This window comes from Rhineura floridana, chromosome 1 (genome assembly GCF_030035675.1).
Source record: "Rhineura floridana isolate rRhiFlo1 chromosome 1, rRhiFlo1.hap2, whole genome shotgun sequence".
Lineage (NCBI taxonomy): Eukaryota > Metazoa > Chordata > Lepidosauria > Squamata > Rhineuridae > Rhineura > Rhineura floridana.
The window spans coordinates 158483592-158500908 of NC_084480.1; the positions used below are offsets into that span (position 1 = coordinate 158483592).

General features: G+C 43.1%; 1 protein-coding gene across 5 annotated transcripts in view; it reads left to right on the top strand.

Moving 5' to 3' along the window:
• VAV1 (vav guanine nucleotide exchange factor 1) overlaps positions 1-17317 on the top strand; it is a 141004-nt gene that overhangs the window by 1230 nt on the left and 122457 nt on the right. For all 5 annotated transcript variants that reach the window (XR_009764428.1, XM_061639412.1, XM_061639393.1 and 2 more), the window contains exon 2: positions 17100-17216. Coding sequence is in view for 4 of the 5 variants with exons in the window: in XM_061639412.1 (XP_061495396.1) it covers positions 17100-17216 (117 nt within the window). In the remaining variant the exon portion in view is untranslated. The remainder of the gene's footprint in view (positions 1-17099; positions 17217-17317) is intronic.

The following is a 17317-nucleotide window of genomic DNA, read 5'->3' on the forward strand; positions in this document are numbered from 1 at the left end:
AATCCTAAAAACATAAGCAAAAACTAATTAAGTCCACACTTATGGCACTGGCCGCTATTCAGCATTGGGAATCGCTGACCTAGAGATACCTGAACACATATAAGGCCTTTACCGGGAAGAAAAATCCACGCGGGGGCAAGGAAAGACCTGCCAGCACAAGCAAAGCGAGCGCCATGTCTCTTCACTGCCACAAACAGGGCACAATGATACAGACAGAATTACAACAGCCTGGGCAAATAACGCCTTGTCAGTCAGACACAGTAACGACTTCTTAGACTTAGTGCTACCAAGCCTGGGAGGAAGGCAGAGGGAGGTGTGCGAGTTGCAAGATTTGCAAGCGTCTGCAGCAGCAAGAGACTGCGTACCGCAAAACTTCCTACTGCAAAGGCGCATGCCGCTCCTGCAGGGTCTTGCCATCTGACTCAGACCCCCTCATATGTTGATGAGTTCACAGCTCTGTAGTTCTAGCCTCCAGCTTACATGTCTTGAGAAGGTGAGATGTTTTGAAAACAGCTGCAAAGCAGATAAATATACTTCTCCTCCTCACCCCGACCCTCCAAAAGAACACAGCCTTCTCAGCTTTGAAATGCCTTCTTATCCTGGCTTCTCATTCAATCCTCATAGAAGGAGTGAGGGAGTGAGGATATTTAAATTAAGGCGAATCAGAACGTAGGAGAGAAACCTACCTCAAAGAACAGGGCAAAATCAACACCATAAGGTAATAATAGAACCCCCTCATTTTTTCCACCCTGCCCAAAGAAATCTGTAGGTTACTTACCAGACCAAGCCTACAGTCTCCCTTCTTTTGTCTCTGGGGATATAAGCAGATCATGGGGCCTTTCCCCTACAGCTCAAGAACTCCCGCAGGCAACCCTTGCCTCCATTCCCCCAAACATATCTATAGCCACCATCAATGTTACTGGCAAAATAACCTGCTTTACTCTGAAGTAGCATACATGTGACTTCAGGTACAGTTAAGTAAGCCTGGATTGGATTGGCTACATCCTCCTTATGTTTCAGTACTTTAGCTGTGGTAGGTTAGTGTGGGGCAAAGGATGACGCTATGCTTCCGCCCTTCTTTCTACTCTATCTGTGGACGGCAAACTTAAATGCTTCAACTTCAGACTGCCAAATGTCAACGCCCCCCTAATGAACCCAAACGCCCCCCTAAAGTTTGTGATGATGCCAATGCCCCCCTGAAAGGCTGTAATGCCCCCCAAGGGGGTGCTACCGCCCACGTTGGGAATTGCTGATGTCAGTGGTGCTGTAAGAGCATGTATGCAGACCTCTGCCTGTCATGTGAGGGACCTACCTAGAGACTAATTTCTTTGAAATGCAGGCCCTTCCTCAATGGCTCAAGAATTTTGTATCATAAAACACAAACTCTGGAATTAGAAATTTTAAAGAAAATTAATTATGCTGATTATGATCATGAAAACTCACTTGTGTACATTTAGTAGCAGGTTTTTGTTTACTTTTGCAGACTATGAAACAAAATAAAAAACGAATTGGGTGAAATAAGGCAGGAAGGAAGCTGAGAGAGAATCATTGGTTGGGTTAGGTCTTGAAAGTGTAAAGAGATTGGTGCAAGCGCCACCTAGACCTCCTTTCAGTTGGGAGATGCTGCCTTCAATTTCTTCTCAAGCACAACAAGCAGAAACTTGCTATTTGTCTTTGTTTAGCAATGAAGAATGCTCATATTTCTGAGGACCTCTTCAGACAACAGAATGGAGGATATGTCCAAAGCTAAGCAGGATAGCTAAACAGAACATCCCCTGTTAAGAGACAGCCTACAAATAACAGGAAGATCATCATGCTCCTGGGTGTGAGCTTGCTGGAGACATTTTTCAGTGGTGCTGTCACAGCAGGATTTTAGGGCAGAAGTTGAGGGCCCTAGTCAGCAGAATGAGGAGGAGGGCCCCCAAACACAGCAGGGCTGCCTTGCCACATTTTGAAGTAAGTGAAGCAATACACAGACTTCATCCTTAAGATCATTTGAAGTAAATAAAGTAATACACATTAGCATCTAAAGAGGGGGATCTCTGCAAGACGGTTAAGTCCAGAAACTAAAATGATCTAATTTGACCTAAAATTGCCTAATGGATTGATTTGACCTGATACTGTTGAAAACTAGATAGGTTCTTGGTTTGATCCAGTAAGGTATTTCCCACGTTCAAATACGTGTGTGCATGAGACAAAAAGTCTACTTTTAATCTTAGGTGCCGTGTTGTTGCTAGCCTTAATCCAGTGCTAGTAGTGCAATATCTTATCTCCACATAATTTTTGAATGGTAGCCTCAGTACCAGCATAAGACACTGTTGTCCCTGAGGTGGAAAGTCTAAATGGCATACTGTCCCTCCACTAATTAGCCCTGGACCATAAGCATCCCATACTTGTACACAGATCCCATTCATTTCAGTGGCCCTTTAAAGGAAAAATTATCCAGTGGATTGGGAGCACTGGGTCAGTTACAGACAATGGCACCCAAAATCCATAGCCAGAGGTGTTCACCTTGTCTTGCTTCATACTAGGACCACTACACAAATTAATGCACCAAAGCTCCAATTTTGTCTTGTTTTTTATGAAATAATATCTCAGGAGACTTTAACTAGAGAGGTGGCAAAGTGGTGTTTACAGTTACACTACTATCTTTTATAGTGTTTTATTGTTTTGAGAATTTCTAATAGAAGAGCCCACGATAAATAAATACACAAATAAATCTATTTCCCCTTGCCCAGTTTTCTGCTCAAAGTCAACTCCTCATTTGCTTCCTCTCACTCTAGGGTTCTACTGTGTGTTTAAGAGGACAGAGGAAATTTTAGTAGAAAATTGAACATCAAAGACAATGTTAAGTATCTGTCCTACAGTTGCTCCTCCACTCAAAATCATAGCTTTCTGAGGTTGCCTTTCTTTTCTTTTTTAAAGTCAGGGCTTAATAAGCTTAATGCCCAGTTTGCACCAGACATACAATTCATCCTTCTTCGCGAAAAATATGGACAGAATTTGTTCATAAAGGTTTCTACTTATTGTGGGACTGAACTCCCAAAATATGAAAACTCATGGTAGCAGTTGTAGGAAGGGAGACAGGTGTTTTGGGAGTCTGTGACAAGAAATAAAGCTTTATTTTGTTTAGGCAAATTTCTCTTTTGTGTTATGGAGGCTATTAGGAAGGTCTCCCAGATCACAGCAGTTTGTCCGCAGTAGCTGGCCTGCACACCCCACCTACCTTTCCTTTGAAGTGAATGCTGGCCGTGCTTTGCGCACATGCCTGCCATCAACCAAGATGGTGGCAGGGGCATTAGCCCCTTAGGGAAGCCTCAGCCACCATCTTGGTTGAGGGCAGGCATGTGCCCGCCAAGCAACCAGCATTTACTTCAAAGGAAAGGTAGGTGGGGTGTGCAGGGCAGGCCTGCACAGTAGTAGGTGGGGTGCCTGGGAGCTCCCTCTCTGAGATCCGCGGCAGGGTTGGGATCCGATACTGCTGCGGATCACGGAAAGGAGCGTTACCCACCCACCCTAAGGAGGGACCCTTCAGGGGCCCTCGGCCAGGGCCTGACCTGGCTGCCCTCTGGCACTGGCCCTCTTTAGGGACAAGCATTAATACAACACACTGAGTATTAATATTCAGGCTTTAGCTATTCTTCTCAGCTTTTCTCTCTGTCTTTTTCCTCACACCTTTTATCAACTTCTCTTTTCCTCCGACTCCTCAACTCACCAAATTCAACTGTCCTTCCCTCACTGATAGTTAACTCTCAACTGACTGGACTCCCCAGCCAATCAGAGTCTGATATCACTCAGACCAATCAGAATGAATTTACCTGATCCAGGCCTCACCTAATAAGTAAATTCTCATAGTTATCTGGTGGTCTCTCTCTTCTCAGAACCTGTCACTAAGCACTATTACTAAGCACAGAACATGTCTTCCTTCAGTATACAAACAAACATAAACATGTACAACATTTTTCCACACATGTCTTTTAGACTGAAAAATCTAAGGGACTTCTTGCGTTTTGTTGAACTGTACCTGCTCTGGAAACCTTTTTGGCTGAAAGTAGGGTAAAAATGCTTTAAATAAATAATATAAGCACAAAACATGACTTGATGTGCCCTGAAGTACTTATGCATGATGATGCAGTAAATGTCACCCTTCTGCTTTCTGTTGTCTGAGTGTGCACGTAAATCCAAGCTTAGGCCAGAAGCCACCAGATAAAAAAATAAATGCCCAATGTGTACCAAAAGGTATCTCAATGAAAACGGCACAATTTACTAGTATCATTTTACCTGCTTATTGTTTCCTTTGCAATGCTTCTAGATCAGAATAGAGATATTTGCCAGAGTTTGTTGTACCCACAAAACTCATCTCTGGAATGATCCAATGAAAGTCTGCTGTTCTGCAGTAGCCATTTGAGCATCTAGTTATGCTGTTAATGGAAGCAGAAGCACCTTCCTAAGCACCCCAAGCTGTGAGGGGCAGGATAGAGTAATTAAGGACCTATCAAAAGAGTTGTAAGAATTAAGTAAAAAATAAATTAATTACATGAAATTAATTTAGTAATTTAGTAATGAATTATGTAATTACATCATTACTTTATTCCATACCATTCATTTTGATGTAAAGGAAACACAATGCAACATTAGGCAGGGGGAATGTAATCAATTACATATCATTAGGCATTGTTTGAGGACCAAAAACAACAGTGAATACTGATTGTATTCACTGAACTGATTTCTATTCCAGACATGGGACAAAAAGTGAACACTATCAATTTTTGCTACCGTTTCCATAGGAATTCTCCAATTTTCCTACCTATCAGTGTAATGTATGGCCCAGCTAAATTTTTGGAAAATGTTATTAAGGCTGGAATTAGAATCACAGAATAGTAGAGTTGAAAGGGGCCTGATAAGGCCATCGAGTCCAACCCGCTGCTCAGTGCAGGAATCCAACTTAAAGCATACCTGACAGGTGGGGGTTGTCCAACTGCCTCTTGAATGGCTTCCTGTAACTTTAAATTGTTATCTTCACTCCTTCTAATAGCAAACTTAGATGGTGAGTACTGCCTGCCAGGATTGTAGCAGAATGAGGCTGCTGAGAAATGAGAGGGAAGTATCAACATACTTGGGGGAACCTAAGGTTTGCAGAAATACAGAAAAACATTTTTTTTAAAAACTTGAGGGCGCAAAAGCTACTTAAAACAGAAGTTAAAGCAACGGAACTCTCCAGCAAGAATCTGTGATCTTACAGAATGCTGATGAGCTGATGGGGGGGTGGGAGCAGGAATCTAAAGCAGGTGTGGAAAACATTTGGCCTTCCAGATGTTGCTGAGCTACAACTCCCATCAGCCCCAGCAAGCATAGGCAACGGCTGGGGATGGTGGGAACTGTAATTCAGCAACATCTGGAGGGCCAAAGCTTTCCCAATCCTGGGCTAAAGAAGTCAGGTAGATTGTGAACTGAACTACATGTTACCTTAAGTGCATTTTTTGCTATGATAACAGGGTATGTGCTTTTGTTTTTTTTAAAAAAAGCCCAAGTGTGCTCCCCCATCTGGATTGGGACCATAAATGCATGGGGATTAGTTTAATCCTCCCCTCTCCTACTGCAGTCGTGAAAAAATGTGTCTCCTGCACTGCAAATAATGATATAGGGAAAGCTCCCATTGGCACCAACGGGGGCTTTTTTCTATTATTGACATTTTGGAGATTTTTTTTCCAGGATTGCAGTGGGGAGGGAAAGGTTAAATATCCCTTCCTGTACTCCATGGTCCTGATCTGGATCAGGCTACCCACGTTTTGTTTTAAAAAATAAACATGAGGTTTGCAGGCAATAGATTTTAAGTAGCATGTAGTTTGACCCTACATGAGTCTGTCAGTAGTATCAATGGCTGAGAGCAGTTTGAGACACAGAATCTTTGTGCATTCGTTAAAAGAAGAATAAAAGGGAAAATTGAGGGCAAAGGAAAAGATGGAATTGACCTGCTCAAGCCCTTGACAGTTTATAGTAAGTATCCTTTAAAAGTGTGTGCGCGTGCGTGTGTGTGTTTAATAAGTAAGGGGAATTAGAATGGGGGATGCATGCCATGAGGTAGGGTTAGCTATCTTAGCACAGCAAGAGAAGGTTGGTGGGGGAGAGTGACATGTATCACTTTATTACTTTTGAAACTAGCACTGCCTCTTCAAAAACCTAAATAGCATCACCAGGCGTCTCTTACAGGCTCACAAGATCCCTGAAAAAGAGTGCTCCACTTAAAAAGTAGAGACACGCTGCAATATTCTGTTGCAGGTCCTGCTTGTACATATAACAAGTCTGGCTGAGGGAGAATCAGCACAGCTTCTACAAAGGAAAGTCCTGATTCACACTCCTTTTAGAATTTGTAGAGAATGTTCAAGAAACAAGTAGATGTAGGAATGAACCACAGTTTTCAAAAATGGTTTTCAAAAAGCCTCTCTCCAAGACTTGTCACAAATTGTAGCAGTCATAGGATAAGGGGGAGGTCCTTATTTGGATTAGTAATTGGCCAAAAGACAGGAAGTTATTATTTATTCATAAGTGATCTGGAATCAAGGGTGAGCCACCAGGAGGCCAAGATCCCCAAAATGTTAAGAACTCTAAAAGTAGGGAGGCCATATTCCAGTTCTCCCAAATCCCTGTTATGTGCATGCAGAGTAATTCAGCTGTCTGAGCGGCATGTGCCAGTTTGTTTATTTACCTGAGAAGCAGGTTTTTACCCTGCATTTAGATCACTGAGATTTATGACTTAGTAAAATAAGATAAGCTACTTTATTTATAGAAATACATAGTAGATAGGAAAGGCATACCTAGTTCTATCTAACTAACTAAGTTGGAGGTGTCAGATTTGGATATTGCCCTCATGGTTCAGGAGACAGAACAAAGATATTTCCTCTCTCCTTGGACAGTCGAAGAAGAGGTAAACAGGAAGGAGGGTCAGAAGTGAGGTCAGCTTCCCTGAGAATATCAGTTTACAACAGAATGATGTTAGGTAGAGAAGAGCACAGGTAAAGGTAGGCAAGCCTAGCCAACTGGAGGACCATAACTCTTATCTTCCATTCTGGAATGCAAAAAGAACCCAAACAGGAGTTGCCCTTGCCACACTTCCAAAATCCCAATTTGCTTATGGTTCAAATTTATTTTATTTTATTTTATTTTTTTATTTTTATTTTTATTTTTATTTAAAAAATAAAAATAAAAAATAAAAAACAATTTGCTTATGATTCAAATTGTTTTCCAGTTATACAAATGAACTGGTAGGCTGGGGAAGAGTTAAGCAATCCTCCATTGCTTTTCAGTTCCAAATTGCTCCTTGCCATACTGCTTTTTCTTGGTTAGTTTTGCTATTTTTCAGATCCCCCTTTCTGGGTCTCTAGGTTAAATCCTTGAATGGTAACATAGAAAGCTGCCTTATACTGAGCCAGTATAAGCTCAGTGTTGTCTACCATGACTGGGAGTGGCTGTTCAGACAGGTTTTCCCCCCAGTCCTTCCTGAAATGCTAGGAATTGAACTTGGGATGTTCTACCTGTCTATATACTTTTATTGCCCTTCTCCAAACAGATTCATCTTGATTTTGGAGTACATGCATGTGAATGCATGCACATTAATACTAAGGCACTACTTAGCGGCCAACTTGCCATTTAAAATCATTATGCATATTAAAGAATAGCATTATTTTTGCTTATAAACCATGTAACTAGTTTGTGGTCAAATGATTAGGTAGATTGTGGCTGAGTTAGTTCATTGATTTTCTTGTAATGTTTACAACAGCTCTGTAAAGTCAGTATTATCACATGTTGCAGATTTGGGGAGGGCAGATTGTGTGTAACTTGCCTAATGCCTTTTAATTAATTAAGGTGGTGGAGGTGAGATTTGAACCCTTTGGGCTTTGCTTCAACAGGCCTGGCATCAAGGGTTGGCACCATCAGGCAATCGTGCCTCTGGCCCAAGACCTCAGCCTGCCACAAACCCAAATTGCCAGTTACAACTACCTGACCCCAGCGGTCTTCTCAAGGTTCCTTTGCCCAGCACTGAAGCCTGGCATTCACTATTTTAATTTCTCCATAGTGTCTCTGTAGCCCCCAGCAGAGTGTCACTCTGGAGCAATGCTATATTGGGGTTCCAGAGGCATTGTGGGGGAATTAAAATGGGAGGCGCCAGCATTGGTACCTGCCAACTAGACCAGCTTTTTTGGTGATGCTGCACATGCTAAGGCTGGTATGGTAAAGAGGTGGGAGGGGGCTCACCACTCCAGGGGGACATCTGGGAATGTGTGCTAAGGGCCGTTCCAAAGCTGACATCACCCCTGTGCTTCCGGCAAAAAATGTTTTGAGCTAGCCAGCACTGGGAGATGGGGAGAGCAGTTAGGCTTGTGTGCAGGCTTGCTGCAGTTCTAGTTGCTCATTTCCCAGACTCTGAGTCACCCACTGGAAACTCAGTTTTCAGCCATTGTCTTTGTCTCACATATAGTGCTCAGAATTTCTGTGGCTTGTACGTTTGGTCCTTAGGAGTATTCATAGAATCCTAGGTTGGAAAGAACCAAAAGGATATCAAGTTAATGCATGCACACCTATGAGGCAGGGACTTCTCTTTGTTGAGCCCTGGCACCAGAAAATTCCAAATCTCAGAATGCCATACGCTAAGAGCAGGGGCATAGCAAATCCAAGAATTCCAAGGGGCTCAAACATATGCACCTACGTGTTGTTACTGTTGTTGTTCAACAAGTTTGGATGTTTAGACGGAAACCAATGTAGGCCTTGAGGACTAGGCTTGTAAAGGAGTTGGTGGCGGTGTGTGGCTGCTCTTGGGGAGGAGTAATCAAAGATAAAACCAAAGCTATTTGCCTGATCAACAGGGTGGATCATTATAATGTAGATAGAGAAGAGTGTAATCGAAGAGAGGAAGTCTTGGGAGGAAAGATTCTTATGAGCACTGAGTAAGAGCAGATTACCATAATCATGTGAAGCAATTCAGGTTAGGTCTTTCTTGGAAAAGTCATAACTAGTAGTGCATGGCTGGTGGGGAGAGCATAGCTCAGTGATGGAGCACATTCTTTGCTTGCAGAAGGTCCCAAGTGGCACAACCGCCATGAAATCAAGTCCTCCAGTGCTACAGTCTGGCAGTGACCCTGTAAGTAGGAATGGAACCACTGCAATACAATGCCTCTCATTCCCAACCCGCAGAGCCACTCCAAAGGATTCTGTGGTCAATGGTGTTGAATGCTATTACAATTAGTGAAGTGGGTCTGTGTTCTGGGTCTGTTGTAGTTGAAAAAAAAGGCTGTTGTGGATGAAAAAAAAGACTCACCTGAAAATGTCAGCCTTTTGTTTAGATTATAAGCAGCTAAAAGCTAGTGTAGTTTGTCCAACTAGAGTGCAAGGCACCACTTAAAACTACAGGGGAACATGCACTATTAAAAGTGTGCTGTTGTCAGCAAATAAAATAAAAATAAAGTAAAAACTAGTTAGCTTTTCTTAGTATTATTAGTAAAAGTTTTTAAATAGGCCTCTCTCTCAGGAAGGAAGGCTGAGTAAATCCCCAGGTGACAGTTGAGCCACTAGCCTCACTTGGCTCACTTCTGATTGTTCACTTCCCATCCCCAGGAAGCTAAATTGACTGAGAGCAGGAATTTAAGCCACACCTCCTGAACCCATTGGCTGGCAGTACCAGCTAGGAGGAGCCAGTCACACATATAAATTTAGAAAAGTCTAGTGAGGGTGCCTGCTCCATGAGCTAGAGGGAGTCCCCAGCTGACAAAGTGTCTCTGTCCCAGTGTCAAGGCAAGTCAAGCAGCAGAGTGAGTTCAGCAGCAGGGTGAGGAGGCCAGGGCATCACACTCTGCCCTTCTGTTTCATGCCCTAAGCGATAAAGTCACTTAATAAACTACAGAAACAATTATGCAGATAGGAAGCCAGCAGGGGTGTGGAGGTTTTTCAGTGGTTTGCACTGTCTGCAACATGTACATATACGACTATCTTCCTGTTGGGTAGAAATTGTGGGTGTGCCCTTGGTGCAATGAGCTTCTGGCTCTCCAGGAGTAAGTTTATTTCCTTGAGGCCAAGGACCTGGAGAAGCTGAGAGAGGCAGAGAGGTTTGTGAATGAGGTCTTTGGGGACCTTATAGCTATGTCCCACTCCCAGGATGATAGCTCCCCTGCTATCATAGCAGGGGAAGAAGAGCATGACTCTGAGGAAGAGGGAAACAATCTCTTAGAAGGGACCCACTCCATGTTCCTAATGATCAAATCATCCACTACTAGGATGCCTCCACTCCCTGCAAAAGTATCCGTGGCACAAGAGGGTATGTGCTCCACAGAATATTAGTAGGGCCCCAAGAGTAATTTAGTACTGGGAACATTCTGTTGTCTCCCTGATCAAAATGCTTGAGGGAGATTTTGAGAGGAAAAATGAAATCGAGGAAGCATCCAAACTAGGAAATGTGGTGGTAATGGGTGACTTCAACTACACTGACATAGATTGGCAACGTATGTGTTCCAGTCACAACAAAGAGGTAGCCTAGAACAGGCTGACCAGAGAGACAGTGACCCTGGACTTAATCTTAAGTGGTGCTCATGACGTGGTGCAAGATGTAAGTGTTCTCGGCTGATTGGGAGTGGTGACCACAGTGCTTTACATCATTACATTAAACACACACATGTTGGCAATTGGCAAGAAAATCCAACATGGTCACATTTGACTTCCAAACAGGAAAGTTCCCCAAAAAAGAAAGTTGAAAGGCAAAGTCAAGAGGGTCAAATCACTCCAAAACACTTGGGAGTTGTTTAAAAGCACAACAATAGAAGTCCAACTGGGGTGTATCCCACAGATCAGGAAAGGTACCACCAGGGCCAAGAGGATGTTGGTGTGGTTGACAAGCAGAGTCAAAGAAACTATTAGAGGCACGAAGGCTTCCTTCAAAAATGGAAGTCTTGTCTGAGGAAAATAAAAGGAACAGAAAGTCTGGCAAAAGAAATGCAAGAAGACAGTAAGGGATGCTTAGAAAGAATTTGAGGAGCACATTGCTAAAAAACATAAAACCCAACAACAAAACTTATTTAAATACATTCAAAGCAGGAGACCATCTAGGGTAGCAGTTAGACCTTTGGATGACAAGGGAGTCAAAGGTGTGCTAAAGCAGGATAATGAGATTGCATAGAATCTAAATGGATTCTTTGCATTTGTCTTCACAGAGGAGGATATAGGGCAGATCCCTGTACTGAACTAACTTTTGCAGGAAGGGAGTCTGAGGAACTGAGGTGACAAAGAGATGAAGTTCTAAGTTTAACAGACAAAATAAAAACTGACAAATCACCAGGTCCAGATGGCATCCATCCAAGAGTCACTGATCTTTGAACAAGAGTATGTAACTTGTCCCTCAGATCCACCTCCATACCTGAGGACTGGAACATGGCCAATGTAACCAATCTGTAGAAAGGGATCTGGGGGAATCCTGGAAATTACAGGCCAGTTAGCTTAATATATGTCCCAGGAAAACTGGTAGAAAATATTGTTAAATATAAAATAACCAAGCATATAGAAGAACAAGCCTTGCTGAAGCAGAACTGCCGTGGCTTCTGCAAGGGTAAATATTGTCTCACTAATCTGTTAGAGTTCTATTAGCTACACCAGTCCAGCTCTCATGCTAGAAGCATGAAGATACACATGAAGGCTGTTACCAGATCTGATAGTACGCACAATTGCAGACTCCATCTTCATTATCAAAACCTCTTTTCTTTACAAAGTAAACCTGAATTTACATATACTGTATGTTATCTGCCCACCTCAGTCACCGATTATCTGGATCCGTTTCAATCCGGTTTTAGGCCCGGTTTTGGCACTGAAGCAGCCTTGGTCGCCCTGTATGATGACCTTTGTCGGGAGAGGGACAGGAGGAGTGTGACTCTGTTGATTCTCCTTGATCTCTCAGCAGCGTTTGATACCATTGACCATGGTATCCTTCTGGGGAGGCTCGCGGAGTTGGGAGTTGGGGGCACTGCTTGGCAGTGGCTCTGCTCCTACTTAGCGGATCGTCACCAGAAGGTAGTGCTTGGGGAACATTGCTCGACACCCTGGACTCTCCATTGTGGAGTCCCTCAGGGGTCGGTTTTGTCCCCCATGCTCTTTAACATCTACATGCAGCCTCTGGGTGCGGTCATCAGGAGTTTTGGAGTGCGTTGCCATCAGTACGCTGATGACACGCAGCTCTACTTCTCCTTTTCACCTTCTTCAGGTGAGGCTGTTGATGTGCTGAACCGTTGCCTGACCGCGATAATGGACTGGATGAGAGCTAATAAACTGAAACTCAATCCAGACAAGACTGAGACGCTGTTGGTGAGCTCTTTACCTGCCCAGATGGTGGATGTTCATCCTGTTCTAGATGGGGTTACACTCCCCTTGAAGGAACAGGTTTGTAGTTTGGGGGTCCTTTTTGACCCTTCCTTGTCGCTTGAGGCTCAAGTGGCCTCTGTGGCACGGAATGCGTTTTACCATCTTCGCTTAGTAGCCCAACTACGCCCCTATCTGGACAGTGATGATCTCGCCTCAGTTGTTCACGCTCTGGTAACTTCTAGATTGGATTACTGTAATGCGCTCTATGTAGGGCTGCCCTTGAAGACTGTTCGGAAACTTCAGCTAGTGCAAAACGCGGCAGCCAGGTTGTTGACAAGGACCCATCGGTCCGCGCATATAACACCTGTCCTGGCCCGTTTGCACTGGCTACCTATCTGTTTCCGAGCCAGATTCAAGGTGCTGGTTTTGACCTATAAAGCCTTACACGGTGTGGGACCGCAATACCTTGTGGAACGCCTCTCCCGCTATGAACCTACCCGTCCACTTCGTTCAGTATCCAAGGCCCTCCTCCGGGTACCAACTCATCAGGATGCCCGGAGGATTGTTATTAGATCTAGGGCCTTCTCTGTGGTGGCCCCCGAACTGTGGAACAGCCTACCTGAGGAGATACGCCTGGCGCCTACAGTACTTTCTTTTAGGTGCCAGGTTAAGACCTGGCTATACTCCCAGGCATTTTAATGTTCAGTGTTTCATATTCAATGTTTTTAGTTTAACTTGCTGCTATTTGTTATTGATTTTATTGTAATATTGTATTTTAATCCTGTTTTGTTCACCGCCCAGAGAGCTACTCGCTACAGGCGGTTTATAAATGAAATAAATAAATAAATAAATAAATAAAATCTTTCAAATTTCATTATCAAAGTCTTTTCCCCTTTTTAAAAAAAGTTTTAAAAAATTGGATTTACTGATGATAATCTATTTATCTTGCTGATTTCTACTGTATTGGGAAGGAGTTACCTTACCTTGCACATCCAGGATCCCACCAAAATTATTTAGTGCAGTTCTGTATGTGTTACTTTAATTTGGGGGGAGGGAGAACTACAAACTCCCAACCCCAAGACAAAGGAGAAACATCTATGTAAAATAAGGTTTAACAAGATTAGTATAATGATGATAATGAACATGCTGAAAAGAAAAGCACGACATTGGACTGGTGCTCACAGATTAGGCTCTGCAGAGAATAAAAGCTTGCAAAAATCCAGGAAGAGCGTTCCAAGACACTGGGTTGGCAAGATGGCAGAATGCATTTGGGTGGCATTTGTTTAGCACCCTTGCAAGCGATGCAGCCTTTGCAATGCACGTATCCTGCACCCAGAGCTTGGAAAAGTTACTTTTTTGAACTACAATTCCCATCAGACCAGCCAGCATGGCCACTGGATTGGGCTGATGGGAGTTGTAGTTCAAAAAAGTAACTTTTCCAAGCTCTGCCTGCACCATTGCAGAAAGGCATTTGAGAACAGTGAGAGGTCCAAGAGGATATCTGCCAATACTATCCTATGCATGTCTACTTGGAAGTCAATACCATTACTTACTCACATGGAAATTGTCTGTAGGATTGCAGACTGGATTGCTCACCTTGTCCTGTCTCTACAAACAGAACTAGCAAGCTTGAGTAGTAGGCAGATCTATGGGTGCTGAATGGATGTCTTTTTAGAACCACCTCCAGCATGGTGAAAATGGATTCTTCTGGCAAGACTGAGACCAGAATAGAGGCAAAGTAGGAGCTGATCTATATAGGAAGGTGGCCAGAGGAGGTTAAACGTTAGTTCATGGCTATTACCTTTCCAAGCAGGATTTGCAGGCATACTGATGTGAATATACAAAGCTGCCTTATACTAAATCAGTCCAGCCAGCCCAGCAGTAGCCCTCCTGATTTCTGGCAGTGCCTCTCCAAGGTTTCAAGCAGGAGTCTCTTGCAGCCCTGTTGCCTGAAATCTTCTATCTCAGGGTTGGGGAACCTGAGTGGGACTCCCAACTACCATCAGCCCCAGCTAGTATGACCAATGGTCACGGGTGATGAGAGTTATAGTCCAGTAACATCCTGGAGGGCCACATATTTCTCACCCCTGTTTTATTTTGGAGGTACAAGGTATTGGAACTGGAACCTTTGTCATACAACACATGACCTCTGTTAATGAGCTATGGCTCTGCTCAGAATTCCCCCACTTAATCAACTAGCTATATCTGTAAAGGATCACTTCCGCAACATTCCATTCCACTCTCCCAGCATTCTGTCACATTTTAGTGGGACCCAGAAATAAAACCTTGGCCAAGACTATGTAGACCACAATAGGCTGAGGTCACCTGGGGCATGGAGCAGATTTAATTTCCCCCTTCATGGTGTCCCCATGCACAGCCTTTTATTTTCTCCTGTATATGGGAATGGCTGCCCTTCATTCCTGTCGGGAAAAGTATTTATTGAATTGCTTAGTCGCCCATCTGGCTGGCTATCCATTATAGTTGGTAATCAATGAAGAGGGCAAACCATGACTGCCATTGATGCTGGGGAGCTTACCAACCGCAATGAGGAGATAGTGCCTCTCCCTCATCTTCTGGTTGCAGCATCAGGGATAAATGGAAGGGAAACTGTTTTGCCCTGCCCACAAAATCCCCCAGGACCTGGGTTCAAGAGGGGAGAGCAGAGCAAGGGTCGCTGGAGATGGGGAGGGAAGTATACCTTGCTTCATGTTTGCTCTACCATAGCATAGGCATGGGGGAGAAATTCAGTTCAGTTCTCATTTAAAGCCAAATGTATCAAAGTTGCACTTTCCAAAACAATATGAGAACTGACACATAGCCATCCTTTGAAATTCACACGTATCCGAATATTGTGATCCAGTTCTCCAACCAATGTTCACAAAAATGCATAAATTTGGGGGAATATATATATAAAATTGAATATATTAGTGAAAATAACCTATAAAAATAAATTATATTAGGAGGAATTGCTTGCAAAAATATGTACAATAGTCAAAACTGCATACAAAATGTGTTTATTAGGAGAAATTCATACTAAAATACTGAAGAATTTTCATGATTATTTTTTTTAAAAAACCCACGCAAATTGGTGGAGAAACCTGGAGAACGGAATTTAAGACCAGAAAAATGAGAAACCGAGAGAACCAAAATTGACAGATTTTACCATCCCTACCATAGAGGCAATACCTTCTGTGATGGAAGGGTGGAAGAACTCCATAGCCCCTTGCCATTCCTGAGGACATTGCCATTATAATGGGAGGTATAAGAGGGACAGTCAGGCCAGCATCTGCTTAGATAACAGGAGGAGCAAGTGGATGCATTGGGGAATTTTGAGTGCAGCTGATTGGAACCCACCACCCTGACCTTTATGCAAGTTTTGCTAGCTGAACACATTGGAGGGATGATGAGATGTCTCATTGCAGTTGAGAAATGTGCTGAGCTCATACCAATGCCTGCTATTGCTAATCAGCACTTTTTTGCAGGAAGTAAACCTGTTGAGGAAAGACAATTGAATGCTCCCATCCACACTGGATGGGGAAGTCAGTTGTGCCTGTGATGAGGTTGTTCCTTCAAAGTTGATTTCCTGCGTTCATGTATGCAGAAGATTATCTCATCTTGCTCCCTCCCCAAAAAACACAGACCGGTTTCTGCTTTACAGCTGACTGGTATGCAAGTGCCAGATTGTACAACAGCAATCTATCTTCATCTGTGACCGAGCAACAGAACTCTGTGTGGGGCAATGCAGATGGGGGCATGCTGTACTTCCCACTGCAATATAATGGCCTACCCTCCCTGTCCATCATATTTTGCCCATCTCTTTCTAATAATTAGTCCCAGAACCTCTTTCTTTCTTTCTTGTCACACTTTCCCAATATTCCCATAATATTTTAATCCAAATTAGGATGCGTTTATTGCATTTATGACCTGCCTTTCCTCCAAGGAGCTCAAGGCAACACAAATTATTATCATCAACTATGTTGTTCTTTGTTCTCACAACAACTCTGTGAGGAAGGTTAGGCTGAAAAATAATAACTGGCCAAAGGTCACCGATATGACCTTCATGGCTGAGTCTATGGGGATTTGAACCTGGGTCTCCCTAGTCTACCATGATGTTTTGGTGCCACTTCTTATATCCACTCAGGAATCACTATTACAAGACCTAATAGCATCATCCATACCTCCAATGTAATATATGCCATCAGCTTGTGTCCAGATAGGTTGAATATTTACCTGAAACTAAACTTCAGTGCAGTTAGTGGAACCTAGATCTGAGTAAGCATGCATTGGATCTGGTTACACATTACTATGCTGTGCTACCTCAGAAAGGAAGGTTTCGCTAAGGAGAAGCCGAATTATATCACATTTCCCGGCAGAATCTTGCTCTATGGCTCCACCTAGAAATTCACAAATGTAAGATGCCATCTGTTTTAAATTTCGTTGTATCACAGGATTCTCATTTGAAATATGTAGCAGATTAAAGTACATACAAAATGGGCATTTCTTTCAAAAAATAATTGTTAACAACAAAAATTGTAACCAAAATAGATAATGGAGTGAGGAGTGGAATCCCTCAGCATAGGCAGTTCTGCTGTTGTCTTATACCAGTTCTTGGCAGTTTTGCTATCTTCTGATATGCCAAGAGAACCATTGCCCACTTGAGTGGAACTGGAAGGCAGTAATATGACCAAATTAAATGAATGTTTAGTACTATGTTTATGGTGGTGACACTACTGAGTCTCATGTGAGTTGTTTGTGCTTCTTTCCAGTTCCTGTGCCTCAAGAACATCCGAACTTTCCTCACCACATGCTGTGAGAAGTTTGGTCTGCGCAAGAGTGATCTGTTTGAGGTTTTCGACTTGTTCGATGTCAAGGATTTTGCAAAGGTCTGATTGCTTCATCCACAAAAATACAGTTTTCATAGGTGCTATGTGGTTGTCATAAGAGGAGTCAAAGTGGTCTGTAAATATGTGTGTTATGTGCCTTC